General features: G+C 33.2%; 1 protein-coding gene and 1 long non-coding RNA gene across 8 annotated transcripts; both read left to right on the forward strand.

The window, feature by feature from the left end:
• The first annotated feature begins 3,031 nt into the window (after positions 1 to 3,031).
• LOC112790147 (uncharacterized) lies at positions 3,032 to 5,672 on the forward strand. 6 transcript variants are annotated; one of them, XR_003196524.3, is made up of 5 exons: positions 3,032 to 3,795; positions 4,439 to 4,606; positions 4,708 to 4,800; positions 5,113 to 5,172; positions 5,450 to 5,672. It is a non-coding gene; the product is annotated as an uncharacterized lncRNA (long non-coding RNA). The 6 variants fall into 6 exon arrangements; XR_011879713.1 differs by having other exon boundaries at positions 3,034 to 3,814; XR_003196525.3 differs by having other exon boundaries at positions 3,034 to 3,814; positions 4,708 to 4,776.
• A 3,933-nt stretch (positions 5,673 to 9,605) lies between these two features.
• On the forward strand, positions 9,606 to 20,484 carry LOC112775896 (uncharacterized). 2 transcript variants are annotated; one of them, XM_072232716.1, is made up of 3 exons: positions 9,606 to 10,102; positions 14,881 to 14,917; positions 20,025 to 20,484. In XM_072232716.1, exons 1-3 carry the CDS (start codon positions 9,813 to 9,815, stop codon positions 20,277 to 20,279), a joined length of 582 nt encoding a protein of 193 aa, XP_072088817.1. In that variant the 5' UTR covers positions 9,606 to 9,812; the 3' UTR covers positions 20,280 to 20,484. The 2 variants fall into 2 exon arrangements, 1 of the variants encoding a protein (XP_072088817.1); XR_011879714.1 differs by lacking the exons at positions 9,606 to 10,102; positions 14,881 to 14,917 and adding an exon at positions 17,393 to 17,882.
• Positions 20,485 to 20,690: the final 206 nt, after the last annotated feature.

The raw sequence follows: 20,690 nt of genomic DNA on the forward strand, positions 1-20,690 counted from the left end.
AGCTTTTGCGTGAACGCATACAGCATGCGTACGCATAAATCTTCAATTTTTCATATCTTGCGTATACGCATGTGGCATGCGTACGCATGAACCCTTTTTTCCAGGTGTTGTGCGTACGCTTGAGGCATGCGTACGTGCGAGTCCCGTGTCGAAGGCATTTTAAAATGGCGCACGCCGTGCATGCAACGTCCCTGGAGGTGTCTTTCTTATGGCGTGTGACACGCCACTTCCTTGGTGTGTTGCACGCTCGTTTCTAGCTCGAATGGTCTTGAATCAAATCCTCTGAAAAGTTGGCCTAGCGTGCAACGCCGTGTCTTAGCGTGTTGCACGCCAAGTTTTTCACTGGGCGTTTGAAACGCCGATTTCTTGGCGTGTCATACGCCCCCCAAACAAGGCATCTTAGGCATGGTTTTAAGGGCGTGTAGAACACCTAAGGTGTGGTGTGCAACACCAAGCATGTTATGCACTCTTTTCTTCTCTGGTTCCCTGGCCTGGCATGCAACGCCCCTCTATGGCGTGTGACATGCCAGCCCACTGCCTCATGATGGATGCTTTTCTGGTTGTTTTTTTGTTTGTACTTTATTCCATTTTTACCTTCATTTTCTTCTTATCAAATCACAAAACAAAAGACTCAAAGTATTATAAAATTTTATATAAAAGCATATGATAAACAAGCAACAATCAGTGAATTCTATTAAAAAATATCCAAGAAAAGTACTTAAGATTCTCATGCATCAAATACCCATGGACACAACCAGAACACACCTGCCCCAAACCTGAGCTACCACAAGCAGATCCAACCCAGGTTCAAACATTGGAAAAATATAGAACTTTATCAAATCAAACCAAAATCAACATAACTCATCACTAGAAAAATTGGGTGGAAAGTGCCATTTTCAACGCTGATCAGGACAGTGGAGTGGAAATCACCCATCACCCATGCAAAGAGAAGAGGTTCCGCCAGAGCCAAAACCGCAACCAAGTGAAGAAAGACCCCCTGAATTTGGGTCGGGAAACTCGTCACAACTCGTAGTAGCAATGTTTTCTTCGAAGCAGATGTGGAGAATGTGGATGTCATGGAGAATGAAGGAGCAGCTCAAATGCAGACCACTATTCCTCAGGAAGATGACATGCACTGTGCTTAAGGCATACTGGTTAAAAAATTTCCCTTCTCAATTTTATTACCTCTGCTATGATTATATTTGCTTGGAATGTGAGAGGTGTTGCGAATAAAGCTACAATTTGCACACTTAGAGAATTTAATAATGAATAAGATAGATATAGCTTTACTCTTTGAGACTAGGTGTAGTAGAAGTAGAGCTCAGGAAACGTCAGCGCTTTGGGGTACAAATATTCTTACATTGAAGAAGCTGTTAGTTTTTCAGGAGGAATTTGGGTCATGTGGGATTGTGATGACCTTGGTATTACTGTGTTGGAATCAAACAAGCAATATGTTTTGTTAAATATCAAAATTGTAGAGGAGCAGGATTAGTGGTTAACTATTGTATATGGTAGTCTGCAAGAACAAGGAAGAAGAGAACTGTAGAGAAATCTACGCAACATAGCGAATAAGGGACAGATGCTAATAGGGGACTTCAATGACATAATGGAAGAATATGAAAAGAAGGGTGGTGCAAGGACAGATGCGAGAGCTTGCAAAAGATTCTGCGATAAATAGAAAGTTGTAAGTTGATTGATTTAGGCTTCCTGTGGTCCAGATTCACTTAGAGAGGAGGTGTGACGGATAAGAGGGACAGAGCCTTTAAATAGCTTGATAGGGCTTTGGCCAATGTTGACTGGAAGATGAGGTTTTCAGAGGCTAAAATAGAGGTTCTCACATGAATTCATTCTGATAATCATCCGTTGCTTGCTACTTTGAACCCAAGAAGAGTTGATGGAGGAGAAAAACCTTTCCGTTTTGAAGCAATGTGGGAAACACATCCAAGTTTCAAGGAATTTCTAAATGAGTTATGAAAAAACCAAGAAGAATTACCAGAGTCGTTGGAGGATATGGCACATTGTCTATGAAAATGAAACAAAGATATCTTTGGAGATGTTATAAAGAGAAAAAGGAAACTCATGACACTACAAGAAAATGGAACATTTGTAATAAAAAATTTGTATCAAATTTAAAATTGTTACAAATTATAGTTTTTTTGTATTGTTAGAAAATAAGATTATTTTGTAACAATAAAAAAAATTGTTACAAAACATTTCAATATTTTGTAACAACTTGATTTCTTTTGTTACAAATTATGTTGGCTTTCGTATTGAATTGCTGTTTTGTTACAAAATGTTATAATGTTTTATAACAAAATATCTATTTGTTTCAAAAGCTGTAAATATTTTGTAACAAAAAATTAATTTGTCACAAAATACAATATTTTTGTAACAAGTTATTTATTTGTCACAAAATTCAAAAATTTTTTGTAACTAATAAAAAATTTTGTTTCAACATACTAAATGTAAGACTTTGAATTAACATAATAAGTTATTTATGATTTATTATATTTATTTAAGATTTTATATTAAAAAATTTAAAATATTTAAGTCAAATTAATGATAGTTTGTGTAAGACCCCTAAATTTTTAAAAGTTATTAATAAATTATTTATGATATATTATATTTATTTAAGACTATATTTTAGAGATTTTTATATAAAAATTGAGTGAAATCCTATTTATTATTTTGAGTTCTTATAATTGAAAAATAATGAATATTTTATATGCCTTAGTTTTAATATATAAATTTGTAACCTTATTTTATAAATAAAAGAGAATTAATTTAATTATCATCAATTTTTGTTAAATTAGTATTTATTTAAAAATAAATTTTAAATTAATAATAAAATAATATTTCAAAGATAATCATTTAATATTAATTTTTAATTTGAATTATTACTTAATCCTATTATCTTATTAATATTTTTATACAAATCCTAATTTTTTTTTACACAACAAAACCCTAATTTAATGTTTTTTTTCATTTTCCAACTGATATTACCCTTCCCCTTTCTTCTATTTTAGAAACCCCAAACAGAGGGGGAAAAATCAAAAGGGAAAAAGACAGAAAAGAAAGAAGGAAAGAAAGGGAAAGGAGGGAGGGGAGCCGCGGGAAGAGAACGAGGGAGGAAGAGGAAGGGCAGTGTCGGTGGTCATCACTGCCACCGCGCCGCCGTGTTGTACCGAAGAGAGAGAGAGAGAGAGCGCGAAGAATGGAGAAGCAGGAGAGGAAGAAGGGCGTGACACTGTTGCAGAGAGGGAGACGTGAGAAGCTGCCAAACTCCACTGGTGTCACGAAGCCGTTGGTGTCGTGCTCCGTCGCCGTCGCCTCAGACTGTCGCCGTCACCGTCGCACCGTTCCTGCTGAGCCGCCGCCATGTCGGGAGATTGAGGTAGAGAATGAATGACACAGAGAAAGGGAGAAGTGCGACAGATGAGAGGGATTGAAGCGTTCCCGTTACCATTTTCTCACCTATTCGCCGCCACTGGGGTTTGACGCTACCACGCCGCCTTAGAGACTCTGCCGTTGCTGAGAGTTCTTTGCAAGAGAAAGGTGGACAGCGAGAGAGGATGAAGTGGGTCCTTCGCTGCTGCCATGACCATCATTGAGTTGTAAGCTGTTGTTGGAAGTATTGGGGGAGATGTTGCCGCTGCCAAAACCACCGCGGAGGTTGTTAGGATTGCTGCTTGTGTGGCTACGCCGTGGTGGTTATAGTTGCCGTCACAGTCACCGCCCAAAAGCCCTGGAATTTCTATTGTCTTGCCCCAATTCAAGTCCAGTGCCACTACCCCGGTCTAATCTTTTTTCCATGGTTCTGATTTGTTACTTGTTTTTTTTTACTTGTTCTGATTAGTAATTTAGTATTATTGAAACTTCAAATTATTACTTGTTTTTGTTTTTAATTTGTTCTTAATTTAGTTGATGCTAGATTGATGCCCAACAAAATTCATTCATAATAATAATAATAATTATTTACATGTTCATACCATCGATTGAGTTGTTACTCTTGAGTTGTTTCAGACTTTCAGTGTCAACTTCCCAGGTGAGCTCCCTTCGACCCAGTTCTTTCAGACTTTCAGTGTCAATTTCAGTGTGTCTTAAGGTTTGAAATTAGAATTTTATGATGGTGGACTGGTGGTTGTTGTTGTTATTGTTGTTGTAGTATTTGGTATTTTAGAATTATTGCTGAACCTGAGCAAATTTTTTTGTTGCTGTTAAACATCATTGAGTTGAATTTTGTTGCTGGATAACATCATTGGGTTGAGTTTAATACTTGAATAGTTGAATTTGTTGTTGTGTTGCTTAAAAAATCACTTAGCTAAATCTTTTGTTGTTGTAAATTTTTTTGTTTCTTTGCCAAGTAAAGCTCAAATTTTCTAGACAATTTTTTAGAATTGCATTAATTGACATCATATTGTTATTGATCCTGTCCTAGATATTAATTGCTATTCCGCGTAGTCGCTGTCGAGAAGCAGAACAAAACAGAGAGAGATGCGAAGGAGGATGATGGAGACCACCACCGCTGCTATTGTCGTGCTGGGCTAGTCAGAAGCCACCGTGACCACTATTGATCTCTACGCTGTTGTTAGAGTCACTGATGGAGGTATCTTTGCTGCCTCTATTTCGGTTTAGGTCCTTCGCTTTCTTAAACTTGTTCTACTTCCACTTTTACTCTACTATTATCCTATTTTCTGCTTCAATTAGGTTGAATATTGATGCTAGTGTTGCTGTGGGACTGTTGAAGCTGCTGCTAGTTCTAATTCTGTTATCTTGGTACTCGTATGATCTTTCCCTTAGGTTTGGTCCATTTACACGTTCTATTTTGTCACTGCTATGATTACCATGTTCTGGTTTTAATTTAATTTAATTTTAGTCCTATAGATATTGAGACGGTATATTTGCTGGTGTTCTTACTGTCCAATGAATCATTTCTTTTGACAGTCCATTTCTATTTGCTTCAAAAAAATAATTCCTACTCCTTAAATGGAGTTAAGATATTGAAACTTTATTTCTACAAAGGCTTTAAAATATTGACTTTGGACAGATATTAGAAATGTGAAGTTATAAATTTATGTTAGAGAAGTACTTACCAAATCATACCCTGTTTAGGTGCTACTGCTGATGAGAAATCTATCTATCAATTTAAGGAGCCTAGATTTTGAGGATCATGTAAGTATTTGTGTCATTGATCTTTATATTGCTATTAATGATGAGCAGAATATTTCATGCTTGAGGCTCACCCCACTGTTATATTTCGGCATCTAAGTGCTTGATCTTTATAATGAATCTATTTCCTGAGGATACATATCTTGAAGTGGTATGATGATGTTCCTCATTTATTTGAAATTGTCTATGTCGTGCACATTGCTACAAAAGCATCACCTACAAATTGAAACAAAATTTGTTAACTAAAGTTAGTATTTTTTTTTGTTGGTGGTCTTTTCAGGTGTGACACTTATTAAAAGTTTCTCCATGAGAAAGGAGTTGTATGAACGGAGTTTGTAATTTGTAGTTTATATTTTGGAGATTTATAATTTCTTGTTTTTTTTGTCCTATGTATCTATCTAGTTCATTATGGTTCTTCAATATATCTTGTTAGTTTGTACTTTAAAGTTTATATGTTAAAGATTTATAAAACAATCTTAGTTAAATGAAATATATTTGAACTATCTATGTTATTATATATTATATAAATGTTGACTTATTGAGTAAATTAGTTAATATATTAATTAATTAAAAAATAATATAATTTGGCAAATTATGTGTGTAATTTGTATTAAAAAAATTATTACAAAATAAATAGTATTTTGTAACTAAAGGAAAAAAATGTTTCAAAATCAAGTTATATTTTGTAACAAAATTTTATGATAGGAAAAAATATATTGTCACTAAAAATATTTTGAAGATCAAAATTTGTTATCAATTTTGTAATGACTTTTGTTTTTTGTATCAGAAAAATTTGTTACAAAATATTATTTTGAATTGTAACAGTTTCATTTTTCGTTACAAAAACTTTTTGTAACGGGACTTACTGCAATGGACCCCTTTTTTTGTTACAAAAAACTTTTGTTTCAAAATTTCGACGTTTTGTAACAATATTTTTTGTTACAAATACGCCTTTTTCTTGTAGTGTGAACCAGCTAAAAGGAATCCAGGTAGCTCCATCTTATGGCTGGAACAAATTTTTTGAAAGATTGGAAAAGGAGTTTAGTCAAGAATTGGAAATGGTGTAAGACCAAAAAGAACTATGGCTCCAAAAATTCTGACAGTAGTGGCTAGTTAAAGGGGACAGAAACACTAGATTTTACCACACAAAAACTTTCATACGAAGAAGAAAAAATAAAATTCTGAAGCTGAGGAAAGGAGATGGATCTCGGTGCGGAGAACAAGAGAAACTGAAGATGATGGTACAAAATTTTTTCAAAGAATTGTATACACAAAATGATTATAATAGGCCGCTTTTAAATTATCCAAGTAATGTACTGATGCTGGAAGAACATATCAGGGAGGACTTGGAAAAGCTGCTCACCGAAGAAGAGGTAAGATATTTTATTTTCACTATAGGATCTTTGTAGGCTCCTGGGAAAGATGGATTCCCAGCTTTCTTTTTTTAACGAAAATTAGGGACTAGTAAAATATTCAGCTTTTTCTTTTATAAAGGAAATCTGGAAGAATGCGAAGATGATCAGAGGACTAAACCAAACTTTGATTGCTTTGATACCTAAGATACAAAACCCGAAATTCATCAACCAGTTCTATCCCATTGCCTTGTGCAATATGATCTACAAATATTTAACAAAGATCATGGTTGCAACACTTAAGCTATTGCTCCCGGAAAGAATTTTTCCTTTTCAATCTAGTTTCATAACGGGAAGAATCATCCACGATAACATAATAATCGCGAAGGAGATTGTGCATGATATGAGAAAGATTAAATGGAAGAAAGGATTCCTTGCGTTAAGATAGACTTTAAAAAGGCAAATGATAGAGAAGTTGGGAGTTTGTTAAACAGAGCCTGCAGGAGTTTGAACTTCCAAAGCAGTTATGTTACTACCGTGTCATATAAAATTCTGTGGAATGGCTGCAAAACTAAAAAATTTGATCCTTCAAGGGATATAAGATAAGGGGACACACTCTCTCTCTTTATCTTTTTGTCATAGCTATGAACAAACTTTCAAATCTAATTGAAGAGCAAGTTGAAGGAGGGTAATGGTATCCGATGAGGATAGGAAGATAGAGACCTTTGATCTCCCATTTGCTTTTTGTCGATGATCTTCTTCTCTTTGCGGAAGCCACAGTAGACCAAATCAAGAAGATAAAAATGATCATGGAAGAATTTGAAAAAGTTTCAGGCTTTACTATAAATGCGGAAAAGACCTCAATTTATTTCTCAAAAAATGTCCATAGAAATTTACAGGATGAGATAACCAACGAGTGTGGATTCAAAGAAGTCCCTTGCATAGGGAGATATCTGAGAGCCTACTTTTTCAATAGCTGAAAAGAAAAAGAAATATACAAAGGTGCAATTGACAGAGTTAGAAACAAACTAATGGGGTGGAAAGCAAAGTGCTTATCATTGGCCGGAAGGATTACACTAGCAAAAATAGTTGTAAGTCTTACACTCAACTTTGACAAGATGTATTTCAAAATTCAAAAAAAAAATGATGCAAATGAGCTTTATTTGGGGTGAGAAAGGAGGAAGCAAAAAAATTCATGCTATCAAATGGGAGGTCATATGTAGCCCAAAGAAGGTAGGAGGTTTGGGATTTAGAAGATTGCGCACTATGAATGATGCTTTCATCCTCAAGCTTCTATGGAGGTTAGTCAATGAAAAAGGAACATTACGGACAGAAATCATAAAGCATAAATATGCAAGACAACAAAATCTCTTGCAGGCTATGAATTCAACATCAATTGATACACCCTTTTAGAAAAACTTAAGGAAGATGTGGGACACATTCAAACAAAACATTGCTCTTTCACCTGAAAATGGTGCTTGGATACTTCTCTGAAAAGAGTCGTGGTTAAGGGATGAACTACCACTTACAGCAGCTATTATTAGAATGGGCTAAATTGAACCTGGAAATGAAACTGAAAAATGTGGTTATGGAGAGTGAAGGATGGAACTTTTCTCTCTTCAATGACAACCTCTAAGACAACATAGTCCAAAAAATCAGGGCCTTGCATCTACCATGTGAAGATCTAGGAGAAGATAGATTAATGTAAAAAAGAACACGTGACTTGCTTATCAAGCTTTATGTCATCCAGAAGAGGCAAACGATCAGGTTTGGAATATAATATGGAAGTGGCAAGGACCCCAAAAGATCAGAGTTTTCATGTGGCTGCTAGTGCACAAGAAACTTGTAACTTCCCAAAGGTACAGTAAGATATTTGGTGCTTTTCCTCACTGTCATATATGCACTAATGTAGAGGAATCCTTGATGCATGTTGTCTGAGACTATCTGAAGGTGAGCAGGACTTGGTCAAAAATAATTGCACCATGTCATCTATCTAATTTTTATAGATCTCCCTTTGATGTATAGATCTGTTGGAATCTTAAAACGGAACTTGGAATCACCAAACAAGTACGATGGATCACACAATTCATGGTCATATGTTGGTGGACTTGGAATTGGAGGAACAGAGAAATATTCCTCCCTTTCAAGAGATCAAGAGAGACTAAAGTGGTTATATACTCCTATGTAAATTCCATCATCTCAGCTTTTCAAAAAGCGAAACTGCTGGAATCAGGCCCAAAAAGAAGGGAGGCAAATATTAAATGGAAGTGCCACCAAAAGGATGGATCAAACTAAATACAGATGGATCAGTGACAGAAGATATAGAAGCAGCAGGGTACGGCGGCCTTTTTAGAACTAAAGATGGAAGATGGATCGCATGATATATGGTTAATATGGGAAGGTGTAACGCCTTCCAAGAACATTGGGGTTTTTGCATAGTTTAAAGATAGTCTGAGACTTGAGCTTTAAAAGAGTTATTGTTGAAGCTGATTCCGAAACTGTTGGATAAGTGATAAATCAGGAAAATAAGCTAAAGGTACATCCGGATAATATAGCTAGAGCAATAGCAACATTTAAAGAAAGAAAATGAAAATTAAAGTTTGTTCACAACTATCGAGAAAAAAATTGGTGCGCGGGGACTGGTTAGCGAAAAAGAACTTGAAAATATATCATGGAGTTCATTTTACAGATTAACCTACAACAAAACTTAGACAGATTTTGCTTGATGATGGTAAAAGGACAATTTTACCCTGAAACATAGTAGATGCGTAATCTTAGGCATTAGCCCCGTTTTCTTAACAATAAAAAAAATAACGAAATGTTTTAAAAGTATTTGGACTAGAAAAAAATAATAAGATCAAAACTCAAAATATTTATTAAAATATAAATTCAAAGCTTATTTAAGATTTTTTTAATTAATGAAAATGAAGGTAAATGGTCCTATCTATTCCCACCACAACAATAGCTCCAACAATGAAGCCGCTTAAATCGGGTATACTTACTTTTTTGGTTTTCTTCGATTACCTTCCTCCTTTGCTTTCACATTTTACACTTGCATTCCATTTAGAATCTCAATACAGATAACTCATTTCTATCATTGTAACCCACCACAAACGAATCATTAAACATACGTTGAAAGAAACAAGAAAGCGGCACACCATTTTTTCTCATTTTTGTCATTAGCACATGATGATAGAATCAAATAGAGTGAGACTAAGATAATATATTCTTGAAAATATAATCAACATTATTGAACATGCATATTGGAGTTACGATAATATAACCCTATAAATGGGAAATGTAGCTTCAAGATTTGCATTTTACCCTCCAACCCCACCAACGTATAAAGTGTTAGAGGAGAAGGATGGGATGAAGCTCATATTCTCGCCGCTTCCCAAAGAGAAGAATGTGGAAGTGCATCGTCTAGATACGAAGAGTGGGAACAAGATCATTGCTATATTTTGGAAACACCCTTTTGCCAGGTTTACATTCCTATACTCGCATGGCAATGCCGCTGACTTGGGTCAGATGATCGATCTTTTCATGTACCTTAGAGCTCAATTTCGCGTTAATATTATGAGGTTCCTTTTTTCTTCTTCTTCTTGATCTCAATATTATTGCTCTTTGTACTTGCAATTGGTTTTATTTTCTAGAGGGATGAATATATTATACCTATATATAAAGTAATTATTGAAGTGGGGATTTTCATTATATTATTGAATTAGGGGAAATAAATTGGACAACAAAACTTTAATAGATTCATATGTAAAAGAATGCTAAAACCCTTAATTGTTAAAATCAAGTTTCAGACTTATTAACCATGGTTTTATTTTATCGTTATAAATATTATGAATTTTAATTTGGTAAATAAGATAATTGTGTTTCTAGCATTATATATATATATATATATATATATATATATATATATATATATATATATATATATATATATATATATATATATATATATATATATATACTACTTTAATACCTTACTATTAGGCCAATTATAGTGGCTTAACAGCAATGTCTTAATCTATACAATAATTTAATTTCATTATGATATAACATAATATTTGGTTTTAGTTCTTGGAATCTTGACGAATTGTTAGTTGTTGAGAGTTAAAAATACCTTGAATAATTAAACCAAACTATCATATTTTTTATATTGATTTAAAAGCAACATATTAATTTTATATAGTATCCAAATCTAACGAAAAGGTAGTATTTTTCAAAATATTTTAAAAAATAATGATAACGTTTAGTTTGATTGAACTTCATCCCAATAATAAAATTAATTTTAGTTGTCTTTACCATTAATTTTATATCATCAATAAGTGTTTTTTTTCTTTCAATTTTACTCACTGATATATCATCATCATCTTCACTACCATTCCATCCTTTTCTCTTCTCCTCCTCATCCTCCTCCTCATCATCATCACCCTTCCTCTTCCGGCCCCAGGACTCCACCTTCACTGTACCCTTATCTCCACCCCACTCCTTTTATTAATTTTTGACTTCGCATTTCGATAGCCCATTCGTCTCGTGGCACTAGTGAATATGGTGTTGCTCATTCACCCATTATAAGAATGTTAAGTATTATCGATAGTCTTACGATTAATAGTCAAGGCGTGTAATAAATTTTATAGATGATCAGGACAATGATAAAAGTGTGACAAGTCATAACCCTATTGATAAAATTTGAGATTTTTACCGATACCTCGTGGCTGTTAGTAAAATTGTCGCTAAAATGTAAAAAAAAAAAAATCACTATTAAAATAACTATACTGATGTCAGGGGCATCTATAAATAATAAAAATGACTAATTTTATCTTTTGCTTAGAAATAGCGTAACGATCAATAAAGGTTTTCTTTTTTCTTTACCTGTTGTATTTATCATAATAGAATTTATTGTAAAGCTGAAAAATTATTATATTTATTAATTATTAATAACTAAAAATTTGTAAGATTTATTATAATATAAACAAATAAATTCAATAAAACTATCAATTGTCAGTAATGTCATAATTAAAATAATGTTCACAGATAGTCCTCATTGAGGAATTTGTTGTCATCGTGTGGGTGATCTTCATTTCAGATCTTGCGTGTGTTACCATCACCGGTCATAAAGGAAGTTGGATGGGTTAGTTGTACACTCTTAGTATGTAAGAAGAGCTGCTCTACATTGCGCGACTACATTAGCGTTTATTAGGAATGGCAAAATTCTCCGAGATATGAAGATTCTTGCGAGGATTACCTCGAACAGAGATTTAAATGTGGGAAATTTTTTTCGCGGGAATAGAAGCGGGGGACAAAATTTCCCCGAGGCAGGCACGGGGTCCGAATGGGGATCCCCGTCCCGTCTCTGCTAATCCCCGAAATTCATAAATTTACATAATTATTCTTAATAGTTTATTTTTCATACATGTCTTTTTGTCATATCACATGCCATATATATATATATATATATATAGAGAGAGAGAGAGGGGGAGAGGGAGAAGGAGAGGGAGAGGGAGAGAGAGAGAGTCTTCAATTCATAGATCCCTAGCGTTGTCCATACTCTATTCAAGCTCTCTGTAGCCACTCCCTCGTCACTCTTCCGTCTTGCCGTATTGTCACCCCTCACCGTTCCATCACCCTCATTGCGTCGTTCTCTATATTCGTGGCGTTCCTTTCCACAACTCTATCATAGTGTTCATTCTTCTCTCTGTTGTCGCATCTCCCACCTCATCCACTGCTCTGTGCTTTGTCTCGCCGTAGCGTCTCCATTGCGTCATTTTGAAAGAAGTCACCATCTTGTTGTTTAGACTTTTTGTATAAAATCTTACTATTTTTGTATAGGACATATATTTTAGCTCTATTACTATGAAAATTAATAATTGGTCATAACGATTAGAGAGATAGGGAATGGGGTCTTTGCGGGAAATGGAGTCCTGTGACGAATGAGAATGGGGAGTAATATTTTCTTACGGTAGAAAACGAAAATGGGAACGGAGAACAAATCTGAAGGCGGGGATAGGAAGCAGGGAGGATTCCCCCGCCTCGCCTTTTCCCGTTGACATCCCTAACGTTTATAATTGGCTGACCATGCTTTTCATGTAAGTCACTTTTGTATTCTAAGAGTTGAAGCTCCGTTGGAGGCGGATAATTTCCGCTTACGACCTCTAGTGAGTCTACATCAACTTATTGTTATAGCTAGCATGCCTTTAACTCCATGCACCACATCCTCTATTGGTCTTGCTAACCGGTAGTAATATGGTCCCCTAGCATCTCAACATCATTAAATTGAGGCGCATTGCTAGTGTTGATGCACCCAATGCCATACCCCTCCCACATTTGCGACCACCAACTGTTATGTGTCCACCTTATCCTCCAAAGTCAAAAGAGGTTTGGGATTTTTGCAGCGATTTGGGCAGCACGTTCTTCTCTGACTTTTCTCCTATTTTTCTCGAATTGGTTCTATCATAGATAGAAAAACATAAAATAAATAGATAGAAAATTATATATAAATAATGTCTAACAGAAAAAGAGAAAGTATTAGGAATAACGTTTTTTTTAACAACTTAAACAATAGGTTTAAAAAGAAAAGTTAATTTTAATTTTAAAAATTAAAATTTTTGAATTAATTAAATTTAATCATAATTTTGAATTTTTTTATTTTTAAATTATTTTTTTTCAAACGACGTCCCCTTCCGTCTTTTCGCACTGTCCTTCCATTTCTGCTAATCGCATGCCGTTCAGATCTCCGCCGATATGCATTCATTGTGCGTTGCCGCCGATCCGCCTACACAGATCTTCGCCGCTGTCGGAAGGAGAGCCGTTGCAAGGTGCCCGTCCGTCCGTGAGTTGCGTTCCCGGCCGCGAGTGCGGTTGTATTGTATTACACGTACAGCTGCCGCAACCACTCTCTCGCAACCCCCTACCACCGTCGTAGCTATTGTATTGTGCTCCGGTGTCTTCTGCAGCTGCTGTCTCGTTACTTGTTTCTTATCAACTAAGTCGGATGTTCATTTTACTATGCATGCGAATGGTTCTTTTCATTCTGAAGTGGATTTTTATTTGGGTATACGATTGATATTTTACTTGATTTGCTTGATTTTGCATGCACATGTTTCACAAGTTTTTTTTGTTATGTGCTTTGGATTAGATTTAGTTTAGTTTTGCTTGAATTCAAGTTGGGTTTGAGTTACGCCATTTAAACATGGTGCACGGGTGGTATTTTGGTCAACTTGTTAATTGTTTCTTATCAACTAAGGCGGATGTTTATTTTACTATGTATGTGGATGATTCTTTCACTAAGATGTGGATATTTATTTGGGCCATACCAAGCAACACGCGATGGAATTGATTAAGACGTGACGCAGCGGCGTGGAAGGAAGGGCAGAAGTGAAGGGTTGGAGCAGCGGTAGAATAAGGCCTCTGGCTCGGTGACTGTGTGATATCACTTCGTAGGCTTCGAAATGGGTAGAGCAGCAGTGCATGAAAGGATGGAGAGAAGACACAACTATGCGGTGGTGACACAACGGTAGTGGTACGACATCCGAGCAACGGGAGAACTGCGATTTTCCTTAGATGGTTAGCGACAGTGGGCGAGGGCAGCGTTGGAAAGCTTCGTTTCCGGTGATAAAAAAGACGGTGGTGAGGTGATACGGTGAAAAAACAGAGTTGGCGTTAAGGGTAGGTGAAAACAGGATTTAATTTAAAAAAGAAGGTAAAATAGAAAAATAAAATTGAAAATACAGTGAGATAATTATATTAGATGTTATGTTTATGTTTAGTAGATATAGGATGTAATCCATTATTCACAATTTCTGTTGTCTACCTAGGAAAATTGATAGAATTAATGGTTCAAAGTTGTGATGATTATTTAGATCAACCATATTTGTACCGTATCAATGGAAGTTGAGATATTAGTAAATCAATAATGTTATTATAATTCCAAATAAGAAAACCAAACAGAAAAAAATCCAAACTTAATGCAGAAAGAAAATCCTAATTTCATTTTCTATTATAATTTAGACTCGAACAATCTTTTCTCACTTTAAATACTCTGAATAATATAAATTGTTAAATTCGTGTAAATAATAAATATGACATGAAATTTAATTTTCAATTGTTAAATTGAATGAGATTAAATTTCATGAAAAATTTGTAGAGGTGGCATGAAAGTGTCTATTCTTATAATATCCTATAGTGGATGGTTGCTCCTTTTGTTTGTTGTTTTTTCCCTACAATATAACACATCTATTGCTAGAAGCAATGATGTTCATATAGATATATCATTTTGAAGTTAAAGAATAATAGGAAAGTCTTTTTTATGTGTTTTTCTAAAATATACTACGTTTTGATTAAATTGCAGTTATGACTACTCAGGATATGGTGCTTCTACAGGTAAGGTAAGTATTATAAGATTGATCTCTCTCAAATTTTTATTTTTGTCTTTTTGTCACTTCATTGGATTATTTTTAAGAGTTTATATTAATTTTTATAACCCTATGAAATGATAAAGAGAGGAAAATAAAAATTTAAAAGAGACAACTTTTTAGTACAAAGCTATTAATTAAATAAATTTTATGAACACCACAAAATAAACCACTATTGGTTGCTCGACATATACATAGGAAATCCACTTACAATATTAAAAAGTACAAATTAGATTTACATTTGTCATAAATTTCATAAATAATAAAATCAAATCAGATATGCAATTATAATCAAATTTTAAGACCATATATAGTCAATCAAATTTACATTTATAATAAATAAAATTTATGATTATGATGAGAATGGATATGTATATTATATACATACATTATATGAATATATAATGTTAAAATACAAAATACATATTAAAAATAAATTAAACAACATATGTATTTATATAAAAATATTTAATAGTTAATTTTTTATGCGCATAATATTTTTTAATGTATTTTCATATTGTGTGATTGAATTTTTATTCACAAAATATTTTTATATCTAATTAAATGTTGTCGTATAGGTAAAAGAAGCTAACTTTCAAATTTCATATCATCCGAGTTCTTTATCTTTTACCAAACTTTTATATTGGCCTATCTAATTGGGCAATCTTTGCATGAACACCTCTCTAACTATAATAGCCAACCGAGTTGAACACATACTATGACGTAGAAGCAGTGTATGATTGTTTGAAGAGTCAATATGGGATTAAGGAAGAAGAACTAATTTTGTATGGTCAATCAGTTGGAAGTGGTCCCACAGTACACTTGGCTTCTAAGTTAGTAAACTTGAGAGCTGTTGTTATCCACAGTGGCATCCTCTCAGGGATAAGGGTCTTATACCCTATCAAGATGACATTTTGGTTTGACATATTCAAAGTATGATTTTCTAATTATTCCTTGATTTTGATTCTAAAATTTGTTGAAATTTTGTTCTTCTTTTATGTTAACAATTTTTTTTTGTTTCAGAATATAGACAAAATAAAGCATGTCAACAGCCCAATGTTAGTTCTGCATGTATATATACCTACATCTTTTCATATCATCTATATTTTTTTTACTTTAATTCTGTTTTATTTTTCTTTTAGTATCTATATGTTTTATATATACCTATATTACTATATATATGTTAAAAATCAGCTACTAATTAGCCATTGCATATAAAAATACGTATTTAGTATCTCACAAAATTTTTTTATTATATTATTTACACAAATTTAATTATTCATTTATAGCAAGTTTGGTTATATACTAGGGCTTGTTTGGTTATTCTGATGGTGTTAAAAATATATAAATTAATATATATAAATATTAATCATATTATGTGTACATTAAAAATTAACCACTAAATTAAACCAATCATTGGTATAAAATATATGTTGAAATACAAAATACATATTAAAAATGAGTTTAACAGCACATATAAATATATGGTGGCTGATTTTTGGTGTAAATATTAACATCTTTATTTAAATATACACAAATATATAGTGACTAATAATTTGGTAGTTGATTTTTAGTAAATATAAAACAGTTTTTATAGGTTTTAATGTGATATTTGTTAGAGATATTTTTTATAATTTCTATTTGTGAATGAGATATTTCATTTTGCGGTTTAGTTGAATGAAAAGCATGGAAACTAAGATTTATTAAAATTTTGAATTGATTATTTTTTAAAATTTAAATTTATATTCATTGCTAAAAAATAGAAAGAAGTGTGTTTATATCAAAAAGTTATATAGTATTTGTCGATTTAAGCATGATATTTTTTGTTGGTTTGTGTGTCACATATCGTTATTGTTTGAATAAATATTCTGTTTATTTGATTCATTATGAGATATATAAATCCCTTTTGATAAAAAATTAAAAAAAATTATATTCAGTCCCTCAAAACGTTATTTTGGATGAAAATGAACTGACATGCCTTACAAAATGAATGATTATGAATCATTTTATAATTTTATTTTATACGGGGTTGCAATACAAAACAAATAAAAATCGATTGGATATTTGTTCTCGTTATTTTCAAGTTATATAATTTCGTCTGTTTGAAACAAAAGAATCTTCGCATCTTGTCCGTAAAGTTAAAACTGGAGTTAATCTTTATCTTCTTATGTTTGGAGGAAAAACTAAAATGACAAACTAAACATTGGATAGATAACAACTTAAACAACATTTCTTAAGAGTATTTCTCAAACTTTGTTTTCTAAAATGATGTGTACACTTTACATTAAGATCAAGTCTAACTACTTACATAAGTGTCTGGCTAATAAATTCTTCTCTCAAACGTCTAACTAACTTGACATACCAACTAGCAGTTAGCTTTCACTCCTTGCCAGCTAAGTTATCCATCAACATTCCTCTTTGATCTTGGCATTTGGAAATCCACCATACCAAACTTGGAGTGTAATAGAGAGAACAATCTAGGATCAAGTGATTTTGTGAGGACATCAACAACCTAATTAGAAGGAGCTTCACCACTCCTTTTTGAGCTTTACCTTCCATTATATGACAATTAATGTCTATATCACTACAAGAAATACCCTGGTTACCAATGTCTATACATAAAAATGGAGTGTTGTTTGATTGTCACAGTATAGTGTAATAGGTCGTTCCCTCATTATTTTTCTCCACATATGGTTGAAATAGTTTGTCAACTATTCAACAGTTTAACAATTACTGGTGGGATCTTTCTTTGGATTTAGAAAAATGTTAAAGAGAATGATACATGAACAGCTACTCTTGTGTCCAGAATCCACTTATTAGAAAAATTTGAGTGTATATAAGTGGAAAGGATTTGGAATACACATGATGGATGAGTAGGAAACTATGCATGATGGTGGAAAAATGCAACCAAGGCCTTCTTTTGATCTTCTGAAAACAGGTTCTCAAAATCTTGACTTCCCTCTTGTTGAATTAAAATCTTGTTGCAACCAACATTGTTCTCAGCAACCTCAAAGCTATTTATGCTTGCTGTTTTTTTGGGCTCTTTCCATATCATGTGTGAACCTATGTTTATGGGAACATGTGTCAGTGTGGTACCCAATTTTTCCGTAGTGAGCACAAATCTTTGGAGAATTTTGTCCCCTACAGATACCAAATATTCCACGATCTATGCCTCTTCCTTTATTCCCAAAGTTCAAACTCCAACTGCTCCATCTCTATTGCCAATTCCTAAATTATTGACTACTGCATTGATTAAAACCTTTAAGTTCAGCCCTCCTACTTGTCTTGACTGTCTTTCTTGTTGCAAAAGCAATGAATATGGTGTTGCCACTTTAGGAAGAGGTTTTATCAGTATTATTTGGTAATTTGGATTTTACTGTGAAATATTGATCATTGAGTCCCCTTAGAATGTATACGACGTTTTTTGCTTCCTGTATTCTCTAACAACTCCAAGTCTGCAAGAACATTGGACAAAGCAATCACATGCTGGGATCAGTCTAAACTCTTCAATTTCTTCCCAAACTCAGTTTTGTAAAATAAGATGTAATTGACATCTCTCTTTATCTCATCGAGAATATTTCTTTTTATAATTCAGTAACTCTAAATACATCTTGTTCAAAATATCTTTTGCCCATCTCCTCCCACTAATCACATGCATTATCATACAATGACACATTTCACAAGATTTCTTGATTTAGTGAGGCATGTAGCCGAGAAAGCATAAGGGTGTTGCATCTATCCCAAGTATTGAATGTGATATAATTCTCGTCTACTTTCGGTAATGATCCATAGATAAATTTTAGCTTGTTTTTTAACTTGATGGAAATACAAGCAGATCTTGCCCCTAGAGTGATAGTTATGAGTTAAGAAAGTAATTGTTGTTAACATTGTACCTGGATTCTCATCAGGGTGCAAGAAATAGTAATTGAAAGATCTTGGTACAAATTTTGGTTTGCTTTTGGGAAAGCTTCAAATGATGAAATTTGTGCCTTCATCTTTGTGAATTTTTGGAGCATGCCATGGAGAACTCTTGGTTCGTTGTTCTTTTCTTTGTGTATTCAACAAAATTGAGCTTAAACCACACGAATTAGAACTAAAAAAACTCAAATTAATCATTTCTTATGTAAAGTACTTATAGATCTCGACAAATACATGCTCATCATACCATGTTAAAATTATAAAATATGTTCTTAGTTGACACAGAAAATGAGAGTGAGGGTGAGAGAATAGCTACAGGGGGTAGAGTTTCATTAAGTTTCAAAATTGAGTTTCAAGTTCAGAGTGATAAATCTTAGTTTTTTGTGATACAATCTACCATTAAATACTACTTTACAATGAGCTCAAGTTTAACCAACTTCTTACACATGTATCTAACTAACTAATTCTTCTTTTTAACGTCTAACTAACTTGACATGCCAGCTGGCAACTATCTTCCTCTCTCTGCTATATGAGTTATCCACTAATCGCACTAACATTAATGTGGATTCCTATTCATTTTTAATTGTTATATTTGGTCTATAAATTGATACTTCTATTATTTTGCAACAACTTTGAGTCAATTTTAGCATAGGAATAAAATGTGTCATTTTTCCAAAAGATTTTTTCTTAAGATTTTTCTATATTAATTTTGATTTTGTAAAATCTCAATTATTCTAATAGAGTATACGTTTTACAAATATTTAGTTCCTTTTCTAAGCAGTAACGAAGGAAAGTCCAAATAATTAATAGAGTTGGGAATTATGATTTTATTTTTTTACTTGAATATCCATAGTTAGAATGCAACAATATAAGCGATGCTTAGATTTAAAAGACTATAAGTGTATACCTATATTTTATTACCCAAATATAAAAAATAAAAAATATCTATTTCAAATATTAGCCATCTAGTATAAGTAGCACAATCAAAATATTATTGTGGATTTAATTTTTTTATTTTGCAACTGTTTGTGAATTGATGATAACCCCATACAATACGACATATGGATATTTGTTAATATGGGATATTTCAATCTTTGATAAAGTTGTTTAAAGTCATGTTACTAATGGTAGTTTTGTTTGTGTGCTTATGTATTAAACGCAGGGAACTAGTGATGAAGTCGTTGATTGCACCCATGGAAAGCAATTATGGGAAAATTGTAAGGAAAAATATGAACCTTTGTGGGTTAAAGGTGGGGGACATTGTGACCTTGAAGCTTATCCCGAATACCTCAAGCACATGCGCAAGTTTTTAAATGCCATGGAGAAGCCCACTACCAAAGGGGAGACAAACGAACAACTTACCCAAAATCCTAGTGATAATCAACCTAAACGAAACAAATGTTTAGGATTTGGCTAAAGTTAGCTTGGTTTCTGTGATTTGGATGTGTGAAATGTATGTGAACCAGGTTTAAAAGAAAGTTAGATCCAATGTAGGATTTTTCTTCTTTAAAAAAGGTATAAAACTCTCACTTTTGTATATAATATGTAACTTTAATATACTTTTTAGTATACACTATAGAACTACATGTTAAAAGGATTTTGAAATTCATGATTCTCACAAATAGACATAAGACAAAATTACTAACGTTAATTTATGGGTAAGTATTAATACGAAGAATTTACTTTATCTATTATTTTGCCTTTTTATTTTTCTTTCATCAATTCTTTTTTTGATGGTGAGTGAAGAAGAAGAATTTCACTGATTTGTTTTTCAATAAACTAACTTCCATCAAGTTGTTACTTTTAAACAAGAGTTAACTACCAATTC

Source organism: Arachis hypogaea, chromosome 3, assembly GCF_003086295.3.
Source record: "Arachis hypogaea cultivar Tifrunner chromosome 3, arahy.Tifrunner.gnm2.J5K5, whole genome shotgun sequence".
In the NCBI taxonomy this organism is placed as follows: domain Eukaryota; kingdom Viridiplantae; phylum Streptophyta; class Magnoliopsida; order Fabales; family Fabaceae; genus Arachis; species Arachis hypogaea.